At 40.4% G+C, this 23,991-nt stretch overlaps 1 protein-coding gene across 2 annotated transcripts in view; it reads left to right on the forward strand.

The window, feature by feature from the left end:
• The window catches only part of TMEM164 (transmembrane protein 164), a 38,416-nt gene extending 20,609 nt beyond the window's left edge, over positions 1 to 17,807 (forward strand). For both annotated transcript variants that reach the window (XM_009955348.2, XM_086470325.1), the window contains 3 exons: positions 7,211 to 7,289; positions 17,109 to 17,209; positions 17,601 to 17,807. In XM_009955348.2, the coding sequence (XP_009953650.1) occupies positions 7,211 to 7,289; positions 17,109 to 17,209; positions 17,601 to 17,807 (387 nt within the window). The remainder of the gene's footprint in view (positions 1 to 7,210; positions 7,290 to 17,108; positions 17,210 to 17,600) is intronic.
• Positions 17,808 to 23,991: the final 6,184 nt, after the last annotated feature.

A 23,991-nucleotide genomic window follows, 5' to 3' on the forward strand; every position in this document is an offset into this window, starting at 1 on the left:
ACTACAGTAGAAAGTTTCTACCTTCTATTGTTTTAACCTTTCAGTGACACTGTACTCTTGTTGGACTGTAACGGGCACCTGGGATAGTGTTCCAAAAAAAAAAAATATAGCCTGAAAGGTGAGGTCAGTCTATTCTGTTCTTTCCAAGAGAATATTTTCCTACCTTGGCATGATGTTGAGGCGCCAACAATTAACAGTCTAGAGCAACAGATGCACCCACTTGTATTTATTTGGCAACTAAATATTCCGGTTATTTGCTACATTATTTACGATGTGCTGATGGAGTTAAATTTTGTGCATTGAAAAAGTTATTGGATAAAGATAAAACAGTTTGTTTCTTATTCAGTTAATGGTTTTGTGAGTTCTTATTACCCTTTCAGAATAAAGGGTATTTTAATTTTCTCTCATAATTTCTTTCCTTTCTCATGATGCAAGTCATTCTTGGTCAGCATTAAGAATTCACATGGAAAACAGGGTAATCTTTTATGACCCTTAAGTAGATAGAGAAGATGATGCTAAGGGAATCAGATTGTTAGGTTCCCAAGTGGGAGCCTAGAAAGGTATAAGAAGATATACAGGTGTAGACAGATTTCTTTTTACTCTGTATTTATGTTGTATGGAATATAGTGTAGGTCCTGATAACTTAGCTATGCTAGTAAATTCATTTCACTGCCACAAAGACTCCAAATGTGCAGAGAGTAACTGTTTTTGTTTGAACTTTCATATTGCATTAATCAAATTTTAAAGGAAACTCTTTCCACTGGTTTGAAAGTGGTTTTTTTTTTTTTGCAAGCTGGTGTCCTGAAAATGTTAATATAGATAAAGTAAAAAACCAGGACATGTCCAGAGGTGTTTGGCTTGCTGTCCCTGCTCACACAGCTGAGATGGTGCAGTTTTAATGTTTCCAGAAGCTGCTATATTCTATTATTAGAACTGTTTGGCTTGAGAGGTACGCATTCTAAATCTGTTTTAGGAACAGACTCATACTCTGAGCAGTACTTACAGTGCGCTCTGTGTAGTGCCTCTGATCGTTGCCTACTGTACTTCTGTTGACTGCTAAGGTAATAGTTCACTCTGCTAACGAAGTTTGCCTGAAAGGCCTGTGCCCACACAGCAAAACGGAATAGGTTATGGTAGCACGTTATGTATTGTCTAGACTGGCTTAATCTTACTGGCACAAGGGAAAATAACAGAACAGTTGCACATTGAGGGCTGTTGAGAGATTGTGCTTTGGTTGTTGTTGGATGCTAAAGCCAAGGTTTCTGCATCTTTCAGCGGTTATCTATGCTGTGTGCTTTAAAATGGTATGGGTGTGTAAGTGGAGTCTACAATCACACTTTTCTTTGGTAATGTCAACCTGCCTTCTGCTGGTAGTGATAAGTAGTCCTAATATTAACTATTTCTGAAATTGGTATTGTTTACCTCATGCAATTCCTGTTTTTAGACTTGACCTTACAAGTAACTGATTGTGTTCATTGTGTCATTAATGTGAGCTGGTTTGTATAATTAGATTAAGTGACCAGAAGACAGTGGTGTCTTTTTATGAAACACAATAAACATCAAATGAAGTGCTAGTCAAATACTCGAAACACTGATAAAAGTCAAAAGAAATGCATTCAGTCAAGAGTGCACTGAACAATGCTTTTTCCTGATTTTCTCGGTGAGCATCATCCTCTGTCGTGACAGGCCAAGTGTCGTGGTTTAACAACAGCCCACAGCTCAGCCCCGCGCAGCTGCTCGCTCAGTCCCCCGCAGTGGGATGGGGGAGAGAATCAGAAGGGTAAAAGTGAGAAAACTCGTGGGATGAGACAGAGACAGTTTAATAGGTGAAGCAAAAGCCGCGCACAAGCAAAGCCAAACAAGGGATTCATTCACCACTTCCCATCGGCAGGCGGGTGTTCAGCCATCCCTGGGACAGCAGGGCTCTGTCACACGTAACGGTGACTTGGGAAGACAAACGACATCACTTTGAATGTCCCTCCCCTTCCTTCTTCCCCCAGCTTTATAGGCTGAGCATGACGTCATACAGTATGGGATATCTCTTTGCTCAGTTGGGGTCAGCTGTCCTGTGTGTGTGTGTGTGTGTCCCCAACTTATTGTGCACCCCCAGGCCACTCGCTGGTGGGGTGAAGTGAGGAGCAGAAAAGGCCTTGGCTCCGTGTGAGCCCTGCCCAGCAATAACGAAAACATCCCTGGGTTATCAGCGCTGTTTCCGGCACAAATCCAAACCATAGCCCCACGGCAGCTACTGTGAAGGAAATGAACTGTAATCCAGCCAAAATCAGCGCACCAAGGACAAAATTCTCTTGAAACATGTCAGGATTTGGGTATGTCATGAGTTGGAATCCTGAACCCTTGCCCTGGAGTTCATATATTAGCGAAAATACAGTTGTTGTGTTTCTTGTTTTGTTGTTTCTGGTCCTCTCCACCCTTGTAGCAGGATATTATTTCTAGTCCTGTGTTCTATGGTGTCCTTGCCCTACAGACTGTCAGCACAAGAGATGCTCTTTATATAAACTGATGCGTTACATATGGCTCATGCATGCTAATAACACTCTTTTTGGTAGCAGGTGTGGATTCTGATTCTTTCCCTCTGTATATGTGTCCCACCCTAGCAGGATTAATTGAAAATGGGAACTAGATAAGATTCATCAATAGAACTGATGAGTTAATGGTACTTGAAGGGAATTATAATTCCCTGCACTGACTGGATTGCATGGAACGGCTGGCAGGGTGGATACTGGTGCCTGAGCTGTAGGTCTGCCTGAATAGTGTAACAATAACTTGAACATGGGTCAGCTTCATGGCTTGTTGATAGTTTGGGTGTATGCTGGAGAAATGAGTCCTGGGAAGACTGGAAATAGTCTGATTTCCAAATGCCACTTGTGTCTGGGTTTTGTGTTGTTTTCTTTAAAGTCTTTGTGTTCGTTTTTAGTCCATTCTTCCCAGCTTCCCTGGCAGCTCTTTCTGTCAAATAAGTAATTGGCTATCACAATCCTAAATATGCTGAGAAGTAACCAGTGCGTTACATGGACCCAGTAGCTGTTTGCCCCATGGTTTTTATATTGTATAGTTCTATATATAGGTTCCTCCACTCTGTTGTTTAATCTGTTCTGTCATCTGCTTTGCAGGTAAAAAGAAAAACCTATGTTTCTGCTTTATTTCTTTGATTCCTGATAATGTTTAGGAAACTGGTTAATGATTGTGTCTAAGAAGGTGGCTGGTACAGAATGACTTTTGATGTTTACTAGACTTTGTGCTAGATGTGCTACAGAAAAGACCATACTCTGGGAGTTGAATTCCTTCTATTCCTTTTTCTGTCATATTCTGCAGTCTTTGTAGAGGATGATGGAGGGAGAGCTCTTGCACACGACAGTGCTTGAGCTGTTGTTGCAAATATAAGGCCAAGGTATAAATAATTAATGAGAGGGAGGAGTACTGCTTTCAGAAAACGGAGCAAAGTGGTAACCTCCTAGCCCACTGAAAACCAACTGCGTGCCTAAGTGCCTTTAAACTAATTTAAACTAATGTTGTGTGCAATGTTCTTTTGGGTGAAACTCTCATCTGAATATCTGACTTTTGGGCTCACCTCTAGTACTGTCTTGAAGAGATTTTTCTACAGCTTAGTGCAGCCCGTGGAAAGACCTAGTTGCTTCCTTGGGGCAGTAGCTGGTTTGTTAGACATCGAGTACGTGCTCAGAGGACTGCTGTTGATGGCTGTGACTCTTCATGCTCAGAGGTGCAAGGGTGAGCTCTAACCCTTTTTATTTTTTTCTCCTCTTCCCCCTTCCCACAGTCTCACAAGCAGTGTAAGCAGCTGCTGGGGGTTTAGCTAGTAGAACTGTACATAACTCACCTGTTCCTGGGGTAGAGGTCTGCTGCCTGCTCACTATTCTTGGTACTTTCCAGAAGGCCTTCAGCCTGTGTCCAGGGAATGTGGTACTTCTGAATCAGCATCATACCAGGCTAATGTTGGGGCTAGAGAATCACGTGTGGCTGCTTTGAGCCAAACTCTTCCTGGAGGAACAAAACGCCATTTATTTTCTAACAAAAATGCCATTAAAAATGTAAAATGTGAGTAGTCTGAATAGTCATTTCCAGAGCACTCTGTTAGCATGTTTTGATCTTCTGTGTCAGAGGAATTGTGTATGTCAGTATTCGTTTGGTGTGGTTTGAAACCAATGTTAAAACCTGTGAATGGATGAAGCAGATTTTCTTTGCCAGAAGTAAGAATCTTTAAAGGAGAAAAAACTTACTTCCTTGAGTAACAGAGTAGCCTGTCCTCTGTATTCATTTACGCTGCTAAGGGAGCCTAGAATATGTGAGTAGAAGAAATAGGTAGTTTGTCCTTTTGTCTTGTACCATTAGTTGTTTTAAGATTCTGAGTAAGGGAAAGAAGATGAAATGCAGGAAGACTGATGCTGGCAGCTGGTAAAGGAGACGGGCGTTTCGTACCAAAACCCCAGCAAATAAATTGATAATTAATATCCAGAGTTCAGATGAGTCTATCTTGGTAACAAAAATCCAGTGATTCTCAATCTCTCTGGGGACAGGTGCGCTTGGAGAAATGTACCATGAACATCACTGATTTGTTACTCGGGAAATGTTCTTTAGAGTGGCTGTAGGTTTCCACAGTGGCATCTGACAGGAGAGGACGAGCCTCTTGGAGCCTGTGAAGAGGGTCCACTTTGGAGATTGTTGGAGTCTGGGTTTAAATACATGTGGCCTTCATGCGTGCCTATGGTCAGATATTATTGGAGGGACCAAACTCAGTGTTTTGACTGACTTTGTTCTGTAAGAGTTGCTTTGATTTTTTTAAATTATTATTTTTTTTAGTTTCTCAAACTTTACCTCTTGCTGACTTGTTTTCACAAAGAGGTTCTTTAAATGCTAGATTGATGGGTGATCCCTTCTACCTTGCCTTCATTTGCAGTTTCTCTTTGCATATAAAAGGTACCTACGTGCTATCTGTGAGTGTTTTATTGATAAAAAAAATTTATAGACAAGACCTTTAGAGCTAGGTGAGTCAGTTGCTCAGTACAACTTTATAGTTAATCTTTTGTGTTTGTTCTTTTTCTGTTTGTTGTAGCTGGGCTGTACAACTTGAGTGCTTGGTTGTACAGAAATTCTGCTTTTGCAGCTCTATACCAGGAAATGCACTTGCGCAATTAGCCAGGCTTCAGAATAAAGCAACCTTTTACAGTGGTAAAAAAGATGTTTTGTTTTATGCAAAAGAATATTGTCCATGCTGTTGCAGCAAAACAACTGATACTCTGTTCTCAGAAGTGTCCTGAGCGTAGTGTTTGTGTAACTGACCCTCACAGCTCGGCGAGTGTAGAAGCCCTTATGAAACCACAGATACTAAACAGAGAATGCTCCTTGGCAGGAGTGAGTGCCTCACGTTGTGTTGTTCATATCAGGAGCTGCTCTTTCTGAAGTGTGCCTGTTCCAACTGGGAGAGGTACAACTTTTTCTCCAGTTAGGGAAACTGCTTTAGCCTCTTTTCAACTAATTTTTGATTCCCTTGCTTTGCCCTCTGTGTATTTTTTCAAAAAAGGACAGCAGAAAAGGTTCAGGTTCAGGAAACCTCACAACTTCTGTGAAGTTCCTTGCTTTTGCATACTGTTACCTTGCTTGGTTTTATGTTTCAATACAGAACAAAATACTTGGACTAAAATAACCAACAGATTGTATGGAATATTTTTTTAGCTTAGTTTCCCAAGAGTTGGTCAAACATGTGGAGGTTGCCATCAGATAGTGTTCAGCTGGGGGATGCCAGGACTAGCAGAATCCAGCTGTTGTTTTTAGCATCTTTTACATTCAAAATAGGATATAAGAATCGTTGTTGAATTGAAAAGATCACTGTATTAATTACCAGCTGTTTATTGACTGCTATTTAGGAAGAAAACCAAACTCTGTTTCAACGTCTCTTTACTTCTGTTGATCTAGAAATTTTTGTAATGTTTCTGTTTCAACACTGCGACTTCAGTGTCTCGGAACAATAATAGACAATAATGTTTTTCTTCCCAACAGACAAGCCACGAGGTGGGACTTGGATCTGGATACACTTTAGCCTGTAGAATGATAGAATGAGTCTGCATTTGAACCAAAGCTAATGGCTTTGCGTTATTCCTGTGAGATTTCATACTTGTGTATGAAATCTAGTTTTTACTTCTGAAAAATAATGGAAAAGTATGTCTTTTCAGCTTTGTAAGTGAGCTACAGAAAGAAGTTGAATTCTGAATTTTGGATTTGAATCTTTTCTACTACTGTTCCGTTTTAAATGTGTTGCTTTAGTTTAACAGATAGATATAGGCAAAGGCATTTTCAGAGGGGAATAACTTTCAAATACGGTGCGTCACCTTTTCTAGCAGATAAAGAGCTAGATTTAGCTGGGTCTGTGTTAAGGGGCTCAAATTAAACTCAGAGTTGTGGTTCAAGTTATTTTTAGCACAGTATTATTTTGGCACAATCTGCCTGACTTCTCCTCTAAGAAGTAACATGAATTCAACAACTAAACACACAAATGACTAATTGTAGTTTCCCAGAAGTTGTCAGCAGGTGAGAAATACCTGATTTACTACTAACTGGTAACTTGTTTATATACATCCTTCTGCGGCTTCTCTTTAAAGCCAATAAAATATTGGTTATTTTATATTTTATTTTCTATTTGGTGAACCTTAGCCATTTCACACAGGCATGCAGGTTGCTATAAATCAGGTCTTTTGATTTTTGCACAGGCCTCCTTAGTAATTACTGTTATATATTTATTTGTATTCTTTTGTATAGAAAAGACCTCATTTACAGAGTTCTGTCACTCAGAAGGTAGCAATTATCTTTTCTTTTGAAATAGGCTACTGTCATATGGGGTGTGTATAGTTTTCTGGTTTGATTACTTTTGCATTGTTATTGGTAATTTATGCTAAGAAAGGGAAAAGAGCAATCTTATGTTATTCCTTCATTGTGCTTCTGGATAATTTTGGGAATTGTCTACTCGAAGTGCTGCATGCATCTGTGGCAAAGGGAACGGAATGGGTAGAGTTAGCTGCGCTTTCAAAGCACTAAGCATTGATGTCATCTCTTTGTTAATCTACATAGGTGATAAAATAACTGAACTGAAGGTATTGTCATGGGTCACAAGGAGAATAGTTACTTGTAACTCAGTTGTTAGTGATTAAAAACATTTACAAATATTTTCCTTATTCCACAGCTTCCATTTGAAATGGAAATTTATTACATCCAGCATGTGATGCTTTATGTTGTGCCCATCTATCTGCTGCAGAAAGGAGGTAGGTTGGCAATTTGCTGTACAGTATTGAATTGGTCCCATGCAATGGAAAAGCTGTGCTTAATGGTTACCACAGGTTTTACTCTTACTCTCTTTTTTTTTTTTTTTACCCATTTTCTCTGTGTTGTTACTTAATAGTTTCTGGTGTTATGTTAGATTTGTAACCTGGGTAACAAAGACTTGTGTCAGGCACTGAAATGGGAATAAAAAAATGGTCTTTTGCCCAAAGGGATATCGAGAATGTATTGGCATAATGTGCACTGTCATCCTGAGTAGCATCTCTCCCATCTTGCAACATTCTAAGTTGTTGTTGGGGTGTATTTTTAAGACTTTTGTCTTCTTGGATGTCTCTTGAGAAGTACTGCAACTTAGAACGAGCTGAAAAAAGAATTGTTTTATCCCCACATAAATATTGGTCAGCTAGTTAGATAAATTCCCCAAATTCTGAAGCTCTAATGAAATGTGATGACACGCATTAGTGAAATTACTAGCTTGCTTATTATCTCTTCTAACAAGATGACTATCTTGCATTCACTCATGAGTAAGTTCAGTAAACCTGAGAATCCCGAACTGTTCTGCTGGCCAGCGATTGTTCCAGTTGCTGCTTCTGGGAAGGGAATGCAGTACGTATTCACCTGGTGTGATGCTCTGCCCCCCTCTAGCGTTGACATGCCTCCAGCTGCATTTTCTAGCAGAGCTACAGTGTTTCACCCGGGAAATAAAAGATGATAATTTGTGGTCCAGATGTTCAGTAGCCTTTAAGGAAAATGCCGAGGATGTGCTGTGAAGCAATGGGATACAATTTAGCAGGTGCTCAGAACAAGCAGAGCCAGCTTCTTCCATTCTGGTGAATTTTTTGTGTTTTATACCGTCAGCCACTTGTAATCCTTCACACTTATTTCACTGTAGGTTTGTAACCTTTTTGTCTTTGGCTGCTGATTGACACAGAATAAAAATGTTCCAAAGGAGAAAGTGAAGTATGATACTTCAAAGGATCACTCTGTTTCTTTCTCTTACTGGAGAAATGTGCCAGCCACACTTAATTTTAATCCATCTTTGATATCTTAAAATTCTGGCAAATAGTGCTAAATAGTTGTAGAAGTCACAAACTCCTAATCATTGCAGAAGGGGGGCGGGAAATGGGGGGAGAAGGTGTAAGCAGCCATGTGGTACGCTGTAGGCAATGGCAAACCAAGCTCTTGTGACATCACCAAATCGCTTCTTTTGATGGCCTTGAAGTTCCCATATCACATCATTTTAAGACATGTATTTATTTTGTTTTGAAGTTTGGCCTTGCATGTCACTTGATGTGTTCCTTTGATTTTTTTTTGGTTTTGGCTTTTTTTTTGGTGTCTGTTTGGTTTGTTTGTTTGTCTTGGTTTGTGTTTTCTTTTGTTTATTTGACCTAAAGGTTCTCTGGGTTCTTCAGCACCTGTTTTCTGGGGCTGGTAGGACTAGCTCTGCAGTTTGAAGGGCTCTGTATTGTACCGTTGTCACCTAGGGCAGTTTTCTAAATTTTTGCCCTTTATTAATTTACAGATATTTGCTGCCATCTAATGTTGACATGATAGCAGTGACATTTCCGAAAGAACTTGGTTGGCCAGATGTATCGACTGAGACTGCTCTGGGCTGTGTAACTAATAACTGTTCAAGTTCTTAGGCAGTTGGCTGCCGATCACCTGACTGATGGCAATACCTCGTTAGCAAAACACCCATGGACTTCTGTAGCAGTTATGGCTAGTGCCACAGGAGACCTAATGTATGATTTTTGGTGGAAAAATTACTCAGCCTAAAAATATTTGTTAATATTTTGTTGTTTCGCTAGCACCTTTTTTTAAAGTACTTTCTGAGCAGATCACACCCTTTATCCTGACTACATCTTTCAAAAATTGCCTTTTCATCACTGATGATCAGCATGTAGCTTTGTTTCTGTATTTTAAATAGAAATTTCCATCAGTGAATCTATGGCCTATGATTAGGAGAAGGGTAGTCAAATTGGAAAAATGAGGAGTGGATTGTATATGGAAAAATAGACTGCTTCAGTTTTATTGGGAATCTGCCAGTTTTACTGATGGCCTTAATAGGATCTCAGTTGTAATATTAACATTTCTCGAAGGAAGGTTGAGCAGAAGGTCTGAAACAGAGTTGATCTGAGGCTCATTCTGTACAGAACTGCATGTCCAAGTTTGTTGACCTGCTAATCGAGTATCGCACCAGTCATACACACACGTTCAGTTACCTGTTGACATGTTTCCTTTTTGAAAGGAAACTGAGTGACAGTAAGTGAGGGCTGTAATAATTTATTTTCTTTCTCTCCTTGCTGTTCATTACAGTGGTGAAGACAGGTCATGTTGCACTGGCAGCATCACCTTCATGTTGTTGTCTTCCTCCAGGGCTCTACCATGCTTAAGATCAAATTGATGAGAGATGTTCAGAACTCAGGCTTCAGTGTTGTACAGTGAACTCACTGAAGCTCAAGGGTGTATTCCCTCTTGGGGATTAACACCTCTTTCTCTCCTCCTTTTCCCTCTCCCTCCCCTCTGTACCAAGTGAATATAAATTTCCACACTTCCCTTTCTAACGTATTTTCTTCCCAGGTGCACCTATGCATGCATACATGCACGTGCATGCCAGGCTGGACAAAATAAATGCTTGTGCACTGTGGCTCAGATCTTTCTGGAATGCAGTAAGAGGCTCTCATGCAAGATAGGTGTAGTGCAGGTAAAACAGGCCAGCATAGAAGGCTGCTAACTCAAGGCAGTTCTTACCTGAAGTATATCTGCAGTTGGGAACTTTTTTTCTGACTGAATCTCACCGTGTATCCCCTGTGAACCCTGCCAAAAATTGTAGTGTGCATCTGGGCAGGATGCAGCGTTCCCGAAATAGCCGTGTAGGCTAAACCAGAGCTGGAGGTCACTGTTCTCTCTTGCCCTTTGGAGGGGAAACCCTGGCTTCCCCATCAAAAAAAAAAGTATGAATGATTTTGTACCTTTGGTTTACTGTTGCATCGTCTGAGTGCTAGGGTTGGCAAAAGGGAGGTGCAGTGAATAAATGGTCAAGGTGAAAGGAAGATGACCGGAATCACAGCAGCGCAGATTTAGAACATGGATCCAACCCCTTCATTGAAAACCTCCTCAAACCACTTTCATCTACAACTAAGCTGGTCTTCTAAAGCATATGAGTATGCTCAGGTAATTGCACTTTATGCTGCTGGGATACAGATTGCTGGTAGAAGGCTTAGGGAGATGGCAGCTGAGGAAGTGCAGCATCTCCAACTGCCACAACTATTGCAACAATGCAACAGAGACCTTCAGTGGTGTTCAGGACAACTTAGTTTTTCTAACTGTGTACTCCGAACATAAGAAAAAAACATCTAGTTTGTACTGCATCAGCCCTAGAGGCTTGCAGTTCTTGACTGGGTCCTTAAGCTAGTTTGGTCAGATTTTTGCTTGGATTTGACAGGATTAGATATGCACCTTGTTTCAGAGCCTCAAATCATATTGAAATTTAATCAGAGTGGAATTGTTATTTCCAGAGTGCTGTGTGCAAACAATGTAAATCCACAACAGTTTGAAATAAGGGTTAATTTATAGAAGCTCCCTAGCAGAGTTGTTCAGGAGATAATCTTTCTTGTGTTTTGAGATTCCCAGCATTATTTAGTTGACCTAGTAACTTCAGGAAGTAGAAAAGGATGCTGATGTTGAGGTTTTTTTAGGATTTTATCACTTTAAGGAGCATTCTGGCGTATAAACAGCTGTACCTGAAGTTCCAGGATATCATGTGGGCTTCTTCAGAGGCCTTTATCTGACTGTCACTGAATGGCTGGGTGGTGCTGGCACTCCAGCCTGCAGGGGGAGATAGTCTCCAGCATCCACTCTGTCAAAATGTCTGGACAGATTCTAAATTCACAATTCAAATGCAAGTTGTCCACACTGTGGAGAGAGTAAATTGATTTGGTGGTATTTTTTTTTGGGGGGGGGGGATCTTGTCTTGGAGCCAAAACTGACAGTAACAGCCTAACAAATTCTGGACAGTCCTGTGGTCTGGCCACATATATTTTAAGAACTGATTCATTGTTGTACAGCTGTGCACAAGTGGACAGACATGTACACCCTAAATAATTAAGTAGGTGAGTTGTTTGCTGGGAGTAGAATTTTCGGCTTATAAGGCAAGTGCTGTATCTTTATAAGCAATAAAGAAACTGGCTCTCTGACTCAAGTGGTAAAGCCCTTTTTTAATCTCAGTGTCTTCAAAAGCAGCATCGGAAGAGGTGAAGTTCTATGGGATTGTCAGAAAGCCGGTAGAAGTTGATGTTTGTTTTTGGTTTTTTCATTTTTCCCTTCTCATGGAGCATGCCTCTGTCGCACTTAAGATGGACAAAAGCAGCTTTCTTAAGGACCCTGCAGTGTTTCTTACCTAATGAGATGCTGGGCCAAGTTGTAAGATGTAGAACAAAGGTACCAAGTACAGGTGAAACGATAATTTTTCCTGTGGCTGTGACTTAGGAAAGCACAATTAAAGCAATTGAGGACCTAAACTTGTGCTTTCCATTGGCTGTTAGGACTTGCTGGCAAGAGTGAGGGTTTACCATATTTAAAGACAGTAGTAGCTGTTGTACCCTTTGTCAGCCATTTCCCCACTTCGTGACACTCACTTGTATTTAAATATGTCTTTCCTTAGCTTTTAAATGGAGTTTTATTATATACCTTGGTAGTAATCCAGGAAAAAAAAATCATATATATTCAAATATAATTAAGTAGTCATAAATCTAATTTATCTCTATTATCTCCATCCTCATTGAAATACTTGGTTATGTGCGGTGCAGCTCTTTTGCTGAAACTCTTAATCACTTGGAGACCTGTCAACTCTTGTGTGTTATTCTCCTACTCTCCCGCTGGCAGCTTCCATGTTCCTATTCCAGCTTTTCTCTACCTCCTGAATCCCAGGTATGGGAGGGAAATGCCTGGTTCACTGTCCCACTGTGCTTGCACTGTGGCACCTCCCGCAGCAGGGTGGCTGTGGCACTGTTCAGCTGGAGGTGTGTGCTGTTGCTCTGGCTGCAGGCTCATGCTGCAGCCTCTCTTGTAGCTTGACCGTTTCAGGATAAGGTGTTTGATGATTTAAGAGAGCTGGAGAGGAAGAGGAGGGGACACGTCTGTGTCGTGTGACCTTCTGAGCTTTATGCACTGGGCAGTTAAGTTCCTTTGAAACTATGGTGGCCTATTATGAAACACTTAACACTAAATAAGGCTTTCTCTGAGTGGGCCCAAGGTCTGTTAAAGACTTCTCTCTCTCTAGGAGATAGAGATGTTTAGAAAGGTATGTACCAGTGTATGGAAGAACTACTACTATGAGAAGGAAGAGGAAGAACTGCTGCTGCTTCTTTATGGAATATAAAAAAGTGGTTGCTGAGAGGAGCAGGTAATGAGACACCCCTGTCTGAGCTGATTCTGATGAGAGTAGCTGGCACTGAGGGAACCAGAAATCTCCTGGCATAAGGTGGTGTTTTGAAATCTACACATAGATCCAGAACAGCTATAGGGGAAACAGTGGATTTGAGGCTCATCCTCTTGAGAACATTTTTCCTGTTATCCCCTGGAATGGAAACTTGGTATCTAGGCTAGCTCAATAGGCCACACTACTAGAATGAACCTTTTGCTCGAGGGAAATAAAAGGGAAATAAATTTGCCCTTATATTTTTAAAAGCTTGAAAGTGAAGGAATTGTAATAGTTGCTCTGAGTTTTGGATTAAGCAGGTCTACCTGTAATTGTGAGACTACTGAAGGAGAGTGTGCTGGGTTGGAAAACTCGTAAAGCTCTACCAATTGTAGTGGGAATGAAAGCAAGACATTAATTAGGAAAAAAAGATTATTTTAACAGCCTACTAAATTGAAAAAAAATGTACTATATTTAGGTTCTAATTTCAACAGAGGAGTAATTTCCTCCTGCATTGTATTTTCACAGAAATACAAAAGGAGTATTACTTTCCATTAAATTGCACCCAAATTTTTACAAGCCTGTGTTTTGAGAACTTTAAATAAAAATAATACTCCATAAGAACACTAGAACTAGGACAAGACATTGGAAGGGGGAAGCAGTATAAAAGGAATTGAGTCTGTCTGTTGATCTTTAGATTTTTTAAAGCCATGCTTGTATTGCCTAGACGGCAAAATTAACCACTTGGAATGTTCAAGGTCAACAAATTCTTGTTGCAGCAGCAGATGATGAACCCCAAGCTATTCAATCTATATTAAATCCTATGCTATAGACATGATGAATTTTGATTTAAACTGAAATATCCACTGCCATTTCAACACAAGCAAATACACAGCCTACTTGGGTGACCCTGATTTTGAACAGTCTCAACTGTCTGGGGTGTGAGCGTTTTTGAGAATGAGATTAGTGTCAGACTGGCAGTTGGATTAAATTTTTGCAAGTGCTTAATATATAAGAATTGCCTGTGATCCTTAGTGAATAGAGAGTGAAACTAACTGCTACCTATTGAAATTTATTTCCTGTGTAAGCAGCAAGTAGCTTTTGCCAAAGCCAACACAGGCCATTCAAACAACCACTCAGCTGGGTCTCAGCTTTCCTGTTTGTATCTTTCTGTTAACAGACTGTGTATTACAGAAAATAGACCACACCGCTCTGTTAAACAGTCATCTGTTGAATTAGCAGGACAGTAGAGTAAAAAAATCTATTGTTATTATTTATCTAATGAGAAATGTACAGAAAATATCCTAGGTATGAAATTTAAAATTAGTTTCCCAAAGCACACTTGGGAACCCGGAGCTCTCTGAAATGTTTTCGTGTGGAGGTCATTGTTTCCTTTTTGTCCCTTGATGTCCAAATAATGATACTGCTGAAAATCGCACTATTATTTTCAGGACTGCAAAGTCTAGCAAGGAGGGATTTTCCTGTTACAGAGAGAGATCAAAAGTCTGTAGAGGGTGAGAGTTGCTAATGTATTTTTTGAAGTTCTACAACTGAGAGAGGATGCAGCAGTGTGAAATACTTTGCTGGAGGAACGTGAACAGCTCTCCTGAGCGACTTCTGAAACATGATTCCCTGACTAGATTGAAGCGGGATGTGAGAAGCTTGGGTTCAAAGCCAAATTATGCCACTGATCTGTTTTGTCATCTTGTGCAATTTCCTTATTCTTTTAATGACTGTTTTCTCCTTCCAGTCTTGTTTCACAGCTGGGTTCTCTTGTCTGTTTTCATGTTTATATACTACCTGCACTGTAAATCCCCCAAATATCAAGGTCTCTGGATTCTAGCTTTTCTGAGTGTTTACCTCTTTAGACTACTACCATCTGTTCCCAGGCTTTGTTGAATACTTTTGAAACAACACAGGCAACTGTCAACCAAGCGAGTTCATGCGAAACCAAATTTGGTACAGCCCTACTCTGCCAGTTCCTGGGAGCTGTTTTCGTTACCTTAGTTAAATTTTATTTTCTGTTTTACGTCTAGGTTAAACATGCACCTAAAACTACAAAGACAATACAAAAAAACTTTGCAAGTCAAACGATGTTTTCTTCACTCTACAACTGAGGGGGAGCACAAAGTGTTTCTGTACAGCTTGACCAGGTCACTTAAAGTTGGTGCAGCCAAAAATAGAGCCATGGTCCCCTCAACTCTGATGCCAAGGCTAGTTGCTTCTTCTCTTGCTCTCTGTAATGAAAAACCATATTCAAGGTGGTGTCACGTATCTGATGTTTTCAGGCAGCGGAGTTTGATGGATATCATTGCTACCCAAGTCCAGTCTCCTGTACCGTTCTCTAAATAGGGTACCAGCTCTTAGGTCGTGCTTGCTTCCATTGAGGAATTAGACTGTTGTGAATTTTTTGCCCTTTACCTGTAGAGCACTTCACTTAAAGTTATTCATGTAGAGTTCACTTTTACCTTTGGACTTTGCTTATAGTTTAGACACTTCTTCTGACCTTCACCTGCCCACTGGATAAGAAATCTTAAAAGCTGTCTTACGCTTTCAAAGTAGCTTCTCTGCTCTACCATGGTTGCACCAAGTCACAGCTTGCTTATTAAAACATGGTGTGCAGTTGTAATTTGTGTAATTACACTAATATCGTTGCTCATTAAAGTCAGTGAGTGATCTATGGGCTGTGTGTGTGCTGCTGTCATTCAAGCATATGATCAGCTCCTTGCTCTCTGTTGACTAGCAACAGAGAAGCGATGTTATTTTGAGCGGACAATGAACAGATGGACAATTTTGGACAATTTTGAGGTAATTTTGAATATGTAACATTCACAAAATGGTATTTAAATTATATTATTTCAGGTAGCTGCTGCAAAATCAATCTGAACTGGCACGATGGGTACAAACTGTGGAAGAAAACTATGCGGAAAAGAATTGTAATAGGGCAACAGGGATTGAGAAAGCAGTCCTGTAGGGATTTTAAACCTGAGACAGGATGTGCCATTATATGGTGGTGTGGTAAAGCGAGCAACAGCAGTTATTTGCCTTTATCAACATACGATACCGGCTTTAGTCTGGTGAGTTCTGTCGTAGGTAGCTACACATGTGTAGTTATCTGAGTTCCCAGCAGCCTTGTACAGTGTATGCTGAAGTCTATAATTACTTCCTGGTAATTACTGAATGTGCTAGCCAGCAAAAGCTAATGAGTACTACACTCTGTGCTGTAAGCTAGCCTTTGAGTACTGGGTACATGTTCTAGTATTTAATAATGTCTAATGGATCAGAGAGCAGACAAAGGCAGATAAAAAACGCCAGTGTATTTTTATAAGAATCTGAAACTACACCTTCTTATAGCAGCTGAGCAGCATGACGTTGTGCATCTTTTTCTCTTGCATCCCTAGGTTATTAAAGTCATAAGGAAAATCATGTTATTCCCTATATCTTACACTGAAATTTTCACATCTGCTAGTAAGTCTTGAGAAGTCTGTACACTGGTTTTGTTTTTACCGTATGATGTTTGAATATTTAATTCCAAAAATAGTCTTGTATCTAAGGGTACTTTTATTAGATCTGATTTCCTTGGTACATTCTAGATCACGTGACATTTTGTTTTGTCAGTAAATTGACAAAACCTAGTTTCAGGAGGAGAGGGAAAGGTGAACCCAGGAATAATGTAATATCTGCTGCTTCATTTGAAGGGAAAAAATATTTTACAGTATCTGTGATACATACTGATATCTACCAATTATAAAATTGTTTGTAGTGTACACCTGAAAATATTTCCACAGCAGTTTTCATTTAAAAGCATAGTCCGTCATTAATGGATTAGCTACTTTATACAGCTTTTCTGTTCCTAGGCATTATTGATGCAAGTTACTTTTAACAGTTGTTAAACAACCATAAAATTAGGAAATGGCCATTAGGCTATGCTCTAATACAGTGCTGTGCAGGAACTGCCACTACCCAGGTTAGTTCTGGGTGTGCTGAAGTCATAGACCCTATAAGAAGCAGGTGTTTAAGTATAAATAACCTGATTTTTGAAGATTCTTCATATACCATTACTGTATTATAAAATCATTTAGTACTTCTGTGGTAGAAGGAAGAACAAGATAAAAATCACTGGTGTTGGTGAAAAATAGACAAGCTTAATGAGGTAACATATTGTACATTTTACTGCTGGACTAGAAGGAGGGAAGAAACCGATCTGGATGCTCCGGGTAAGAAATAAGGCTCTCGAATATTAATTACTGTAATGGTATTGAGTAGGTTATCAGCTAAAGCCAGATGCCCTAACACCGACAGAGCAGGCGAGAGAGGATTATTCATGCGAGTTTGATGGACACAGCAATTCAGCTGAATACTAATGTATTCCTTTCTTTTCAAGGTATCTACACTCCAGAACCACTCTGCAATTTCTGGTGGGCTCTTTTATCCACGGGGTTTATGTTTGTCTATCATTTTAGCATCTTGCAGATTCTGGGATTGGTAAGTAACTACAGGTTAATAAAGGGATAGTTTGCAAGTACATTCAAAGTAAAAACACTGACTAGTTTTTCAAAGCGTCCAGATAGAGAGGGATAAGACTACTTGCATGCAAAGATTTAACTGCATGTTCTAATGGGCATTTGTATCTCGTATCTCACACGTATTGGTAAAATATTTCATAAATTGGTTATGTACCTGCATCAGTCCAGCTATTAAATGTGTAACTAAATTTGGATCTGCTTTCCTTCTGAAAGCTGCCCTACTTGTGATGAACAAAGGAGTGTGACCGAAACGTTTTTATTATGGTAATTTCAAAATTACCCTTTTAGGTGTCTGAACCAGCGCAACACAAAAATATTGTTAATTTATAAATTTGTTGTCACTTTCTCAGGTTACAGAAGTGAATTTGAACAACATGTTGTGCCCAGCCGTCTCAGATCCTTTTTATGGGCCCTGGTACCGAATCTGGGCATCTGGACATCAGACTATCATGACCATGACTCATGGGAAGCTTGTAATCCTACTGTTTTACAGTGCTGTCCCCATCTTTAAATGTAGCGTGGACTTGCTTAGACTCCCAGCTAAGAAAATAGACTGAAATTTCTCCCCACGGAGTAGTAGACACAGGAAGCAGAGATACTTATACTGGAAAACAAAGAGGAGGGCTGAGAGGACAACGCGTTTATACTTCTCCCCACAGTTCATTGCCTCAAAAACACCTCTGTAATCAAGTGAGGGGTTTTTTAACTGCTGTTTCTCACTGCCTATTGCCAATGGCAAAATTAGTGGCCTTACTCTGGAAAAGGTTCGTGTTTTATACATTTTGTGTAGATTACAGTAGAATCTTGCTAAGCCACTGGTTAAAATTAGGCCAGGATCTGTCCACATTCCAGCAAAGAGAGTGGCAGTGCTACCTCGTTTTGACTTATTTTCCATTAAATATAAATACAGTTATATCACACGTTAGGAAATAAAGCTGAATTTCAACACTCCACTGATGTGAACAGAACACATGTTGAAGTGCATCATCCTGGCTTAACTTTTAGCACCTGAATGTTGCAAAACGGTATGAAACGACATACACTTAATCTCCCAGTCGTAAGTACAAGTAAGGTTCTACTGTATTTTCTTCAAGCTGGTTGAAAATGTTGGGGAACAATAAGTCATTCAAAAATGGTTTTGTTTTGTTATGGGTTTTTTTAATCAACTACTTAATTTCTAAGCTGCAGTGGATAAATATCTATGTGTCTAAGTCCCATCAGATCTTGATGCTTTGGAGATGCTTTAATTTGAGTGAGTGGAAGAACACCATAATGAAATAATTTCAAAAGACCATGTTACATATGAGCTATGATAAGGTATTTCATCCACTGTTCTCACCTGACTTTGAACAAAAATTTTCTTCCACTTAGCTTAGACTGGAGCGGGAGTGGAGATATAATGTAAACATCCGTTTTTTTCTTTTTTACTTACTAGCTTTTGAAACATTCCTCCTCTGTGTTCTACACTGATCCTCACTCAGCAGAGTGGTTAGTGAAGAAACGATGAAACTCTTCTCTTTCTACAGCTCTAATACATTCTTCATACTGTTTTAAAAATATAGATATAAAAAGGAGCATCGAATCAGTGCAGGCCTCTACTGAAAGGAAAGTGTTCCAGTTTACCAGTATGACTAAATCCTCCTGTCAGTACGTCTTTTGGAGAACAGGAGGTAGACGGGCAGGATGATAAACTGTGCGTACCTAGAGGAGAGACTGTTGGGCAGAAAGCTGGGAAACCTTGAGTGTGTTCCTCCAGATAGTTAATTGTGAGTCTGGTTTGCAGACTGTTGTTTCAGGGCTGCAGGAATTCCGTTGTACAAAGGTTTGTTGCAATTTATAGATTCATTGTGTTGTCAAAGCTGTGACTTGTAAGATAAAACAAAACCATCATACCTCCTCCAGCTGGATCACCTGAAGATAGATTCTGAAGTTAAGGTACAGTCATTTATACCTCAAGAAGGAAAAGTAAAAAAGAAAAGTGGTTGACTCTTTTCTGTAAGGAATAAATAAAAAAAAAGATTTTCATTGTGGAGGGGAAAAAATGGCTACTTCAAACATTTTCACTCCGTATGATTAAAAAAAAAGTACACCTCAATCAGAAATATATTGTCCCACATGCTAATTTACAAACTGGTTTCCAGCTTTCTTTGCCTTTCTCTGTGTGTGTATATATATATATATACAGTACATAATAAACATACTGTACTCTCACAACGTGAGAATGTGCCACATATACCTAAATTATTCATCAAGTGTGTGTAGCTAGCCTTAGTTATAGAGTATATGATATGGCTGCTTGGGTTTTTAATCAAACTTCAACTGAGAAAGCCCAGCACCTGGTAATAAGAAGAGCTGACTGTCAGTTGTTGGTCCTGCAAGTGTCCAAGCACGTAATGAATTAATTTCATTGAGGAGTCTCAGTGCTGCCTCAGTAAAGCTGGGCATTTAAGTATTTGTGGAGTGGGGCCTAAAGAACAGATGCATGGCTCTTGAAGGCCTGAATCTGTCTGTGGATAACCACTTAATTAGCTGCTGAAGGGATAGAAGTTCTGGCTGTTTCTTTCAGCAGATTCAGTATTTCATGAGGAAGTACAGGATGTTGCTGGGGGATGCTCAGATGCACAGTGCTGGATGTTAAAGCGTGCCCCCTATTAATACACTTCACCTCCTATGACTAGCTGAATGAAACATACAGTGATTCTTCCCTCCCATAGTTCAGGGTTTATGTATTTACTTAAGAATTTGGCAAAATGCCTTATGTTGGATTCAGTCCTGTTTAGAAAGAATGTTTGGTATTACAACAGAATTTATTTTAGCCAAATTTTGCAAATGTTATTTAATATTAGCATTTGCTTAACTAAAAAAAAAAAAAAGTTGCAGCCTTTTTAAAAAAAAAACAAACCCAACAACCCAAAACCTACAACATTTCCTATCTATAGTCCTTGTGCTTCAGGGCATTCTAGACAAGTATAAACCAGCTGCTGTTTGCCACCATGAACTGCCTCTGGTCAATTCAGACTGCAGAAGCATTTAACTAAGCTCAGGTGTCTCAGCGCAGGCTGTGTGCCTGGAATGCCCCATTTGTGAGCTCTTCTGACTTAAAATGCAGTAGCAGGAATGGCAATGTTTTAAATATAGCCAACACGAGGCCCATCCCTGGGGCAATTTGCATGAAAGGATTCTTCATGGAGTTGTACCACATGTGCCATTGACTTCGATAGCAAAGCCACGGCAAGAGATTGCTCCTGCCTTCCCCACGCCCCTGTCTCGCAGCTGCCCGGTTCTGTCCCCGTGCTGTGACCCGTGCTTTTCTCTGTTACGCTCATCCAGTTGTTTTGAGTCACACTAGAAATTTCAGGCGTAATATCACAGCCTAAACGATTCTACGAACGTGGAGTCTGCTGCCAGAACTGCTCGTCAAAGCCACTGGGACAGTCCTAGTCCCCTTCCCAACCTTACCTGGGCAGGTTCTGGAGCTTGTTGAACTGTTCTGTCCCAATTTAAGTTGCTAAAATGGCTAATGAACAAGGTAATTCAGCAAAAAAAAAAAAGTAGAGAGGTAAACCAACTTCGACGCTCAGTAACGATTTTAAAAGCACTTTTGTCACAGTACTAACAGTTAGGAAAACATGAGCAACTGCAGGGGGCGGACCGTGTTGCCAGACTATTCCTTGCAGCAGGAGCTTAAGCTGACTATAAAAATCTCACCCCAAAGTGGACTGATGTGCTGTCCACTAGCAAATTAGGCACAGTATCAGGAAAAAAACCACCAAACCTGTTGTGCAGTGCCGATGCCTAGACTTCACAAAGGCATTGGTATGTATTAAGGTGTCTGAACAGAGCCCTCTCCTAATTTATATACTGTAGGCACTTCAAACAAAAGAAGGCGCCGTGATGTTTATTATTCTTCCTGCCAGTGAATGACTGTCTAAATTTGCCTTTAAATGTACACATAAATGAAGCATCAATAACTACAATGAACTTGTTAACTAACTGATGGGCTTGTGCAGCCTCCAAAGCAGAAAAGCGAGCTAGTAAAATTTCTGCAGCCACCGTAACACCTGGCGCTTCGGCCTGTGAATACTGAGGTCATTGTGCCAAGGCGGTACCACCCAGGGTACCGGCAGGGCCGGTTCTCAAGGAGTCAGACGCTGTACGCAGTGTTTGAGCTGCAGCGCTTTGTTTAACGTCCTCCTGTTGAAGCACCAAAGAAGAATTTGCATCTTGTTTCTTTTGAAGGGTGAAAAATTCACAGCTCTTGACCACGCTTATATGCATCAATGAAAAGCCACAGTCTGTGAACACACCCTTATACTGGGTTTTGGTTCAGCTGCTTAGGGTTTGGCAAACACCGCTCATGAGCAAGGCCCGCTTGTGCTTAAGCAGATGCTGCCTCGCTGAGGCTGGGAGGCAGGAGGCAGCCCGCCTGCCCACCTTCTTACCGAGTACCTCGTTGTAGAGTTATCCATCTGTTCTGGCCACAATCAGGGTTTTGATATTGCTGTAGATTTGATACCATTTTGTAAAGTCCAATTGTTGTATTCTTTCAGAAATGGCTATTTGTAACTGTTAAATTCCTGTACTTTTATGTCCTAAGTCTTGCATCGAAACCACAGGCATTTGTCTTCTATGCATCGATAGCTAAAGGAAAATAGAGACGTGCTGGTTTTCTCACTGTTGGGATTTGTTTCACTAGAGGTGGATTCTTAGGAATTAAATTAGCCCTAATAGTTAACAAAGCTCTGAAAAGGCCAAAAACCAGGAAGGGGGCGTATGCGAGCCCAGTTAGGAGTCAAGAGGTTTCCAGGCAGACAAGTCAACTTTCATGTCTTCATTTTTACAGTGACAAGACTCAAAACAAATCTGTTCATTTTTGTGCTCTCGTACTCCAGGTGACATTGCTGTAGATCTGTCTTGCAGCTTTTAGTGTAACCTAGTCAAAGCCAAGCTGGTTTTTTAAATGATTTTATTTTTCTTCAGGGTCGATTTTGTACTTTTTTTAAATTATTCTGCATTTACTGAGTCATTCTCTCAATGCTGCAGAGGACGCAGCAGGCAGAACAGCGAGCGTACCCACACCGCTCTCGCCAACCAAACTGTGCGAGGGAGCTGGAGTTGCCCAGGCACTGGGCTGAAGCACAAAGCAGCCTGTGGAAACCGGCAGTTCCAGTTACCCAACCCTCTAGTCCGAGCATGGCATTATCCAGGCACAGAGTGGTATGGCAAGGATGGATGTGGAGAGGCTCAACTGCCACCGATGCTGTTAGTTCTGAAGAATTTGTAAGTGTGTTACAGATTTTGTAAACTTTTTAATGTGCTAAAACTTGGTTATGAGGTAACATTTACAGATAAGGGGCAATTTGTGTACTTGTTTTTGTATTTTGGTCTGATGGTTTTTTTCTGCTGTCGTGCCCTGAGTCCAGATCACTGGGCAAATAGTTGTTAAACCTTTGAATTAAAACAAATAAATGCATTTTAATGGATACTGTACAGTTTTGTTATCATTCTAATTGTGCCAGGCACAGAGTTTGTCTTGGGTAAGACTTTTTAAAACCAGGTAAGAAAACAAAAATCGACTTTCCACTTCAATTTGTAATATTAAACAGTTAAGAGTCACAGAGGGACTTTAATACTAGACAGCTGATCATCAAATGAGGTAAGAACATGGATTCTCCTGTCTTAAGCAGATGTAGTCTACCTTGCACACAGCAGTTTCTGCAGAACAATGATTACTGGGATTTCTGGAAGTTTTAAGCATTTAAGTATGACCCGTGCCTGTTACCTGTCAGTCAACACAAGCCAAGCCCGAGTTCACTGGCAGACTTCCCTGTAGGACATAAATCCTCTAATCGCTGTTTAAATACTCCCTGTCCATGCCTGCCAGGTAAAGAGCTCGGGAAACAGTATTACAGTATTATGATGTTTCCTCTACGCTTCTTCCACTGTACTTGCCCCAACTTTTGCTTCCTGTTCTACGTCACTTTAGTAGGAAATCGTAGAACAGGTTGATACCATTTTGTAAAGTCCAACTTCAACAGAAGTTTTTGCCTCAAGACTTTGTTCGGAAAGCTGCTGTAATGAAGGTACTCTGACAGCCTCACACCATAGGTGACGGCAAAGTGGACTGAATGCACTTCAGAAAGGTTTCTGGCTGTGATTAAAAATACATTTAAATCGACTGCAATAATGTGGTGACCCAGTACATCTCAGACAAGCAGGTATTTCATTGTGTAAGGTTCCTGGCAAATCCTGTTCCTGAAAAAAAAGAACAACTGGATATGCCAACCTGTATTATTGCTTATACACTGTACAAGTTTTACATTTTCATGCCACTGGGGAACGGAACCAATTCTCCAGCTTAATTTCTCTTGCACACTACAGCGACTGATACAACAGCTTAAGGAGAAATCGCGTGTGAAGTGCTTTATGGAAACCTGAGCTGAGCTAAGGGAGCACTTTCTCAGGCACTGCTAGTTACCCTCTGCGTCTCCCTCTAACTCTAAGTCAGCCTTTCACTGTTTAATACCAACATGTCTGTAAGAATTAGCAAGTTTCTACCTCTGAAACATCCTCAGTGCACTGAGCATTTGGCTCAGGGAACAAAGGGCTCCAAGTCAGTTTTACCTGTCCGGGTGCTTGTTTTGTCATCAGCTGGACTGTGGCTTCGTTGCTCCACAGGAACACCCCCCCCCCGTCCCTTCTCCAGTAAAACAGCTCTTGGGTCCCAGCCCAGCTATCCAT

Source organism: Leptosomus discolor, chromosome 9 (assembly GCF_034619465.1).
Source record: "Leptosomus discolor isolate bLepDis1 chromosome 9, bLepDis1.hap2, whole genome shotgun sequence".
In the NCBI taxonomy this organism is placed as follows: domain Eukaryota; kingdom Metazoa; phylum Chordata; class Aves; order Leptosomiformes; family Leptosomidae; genus Leptosomus; species Leptosomus discolor.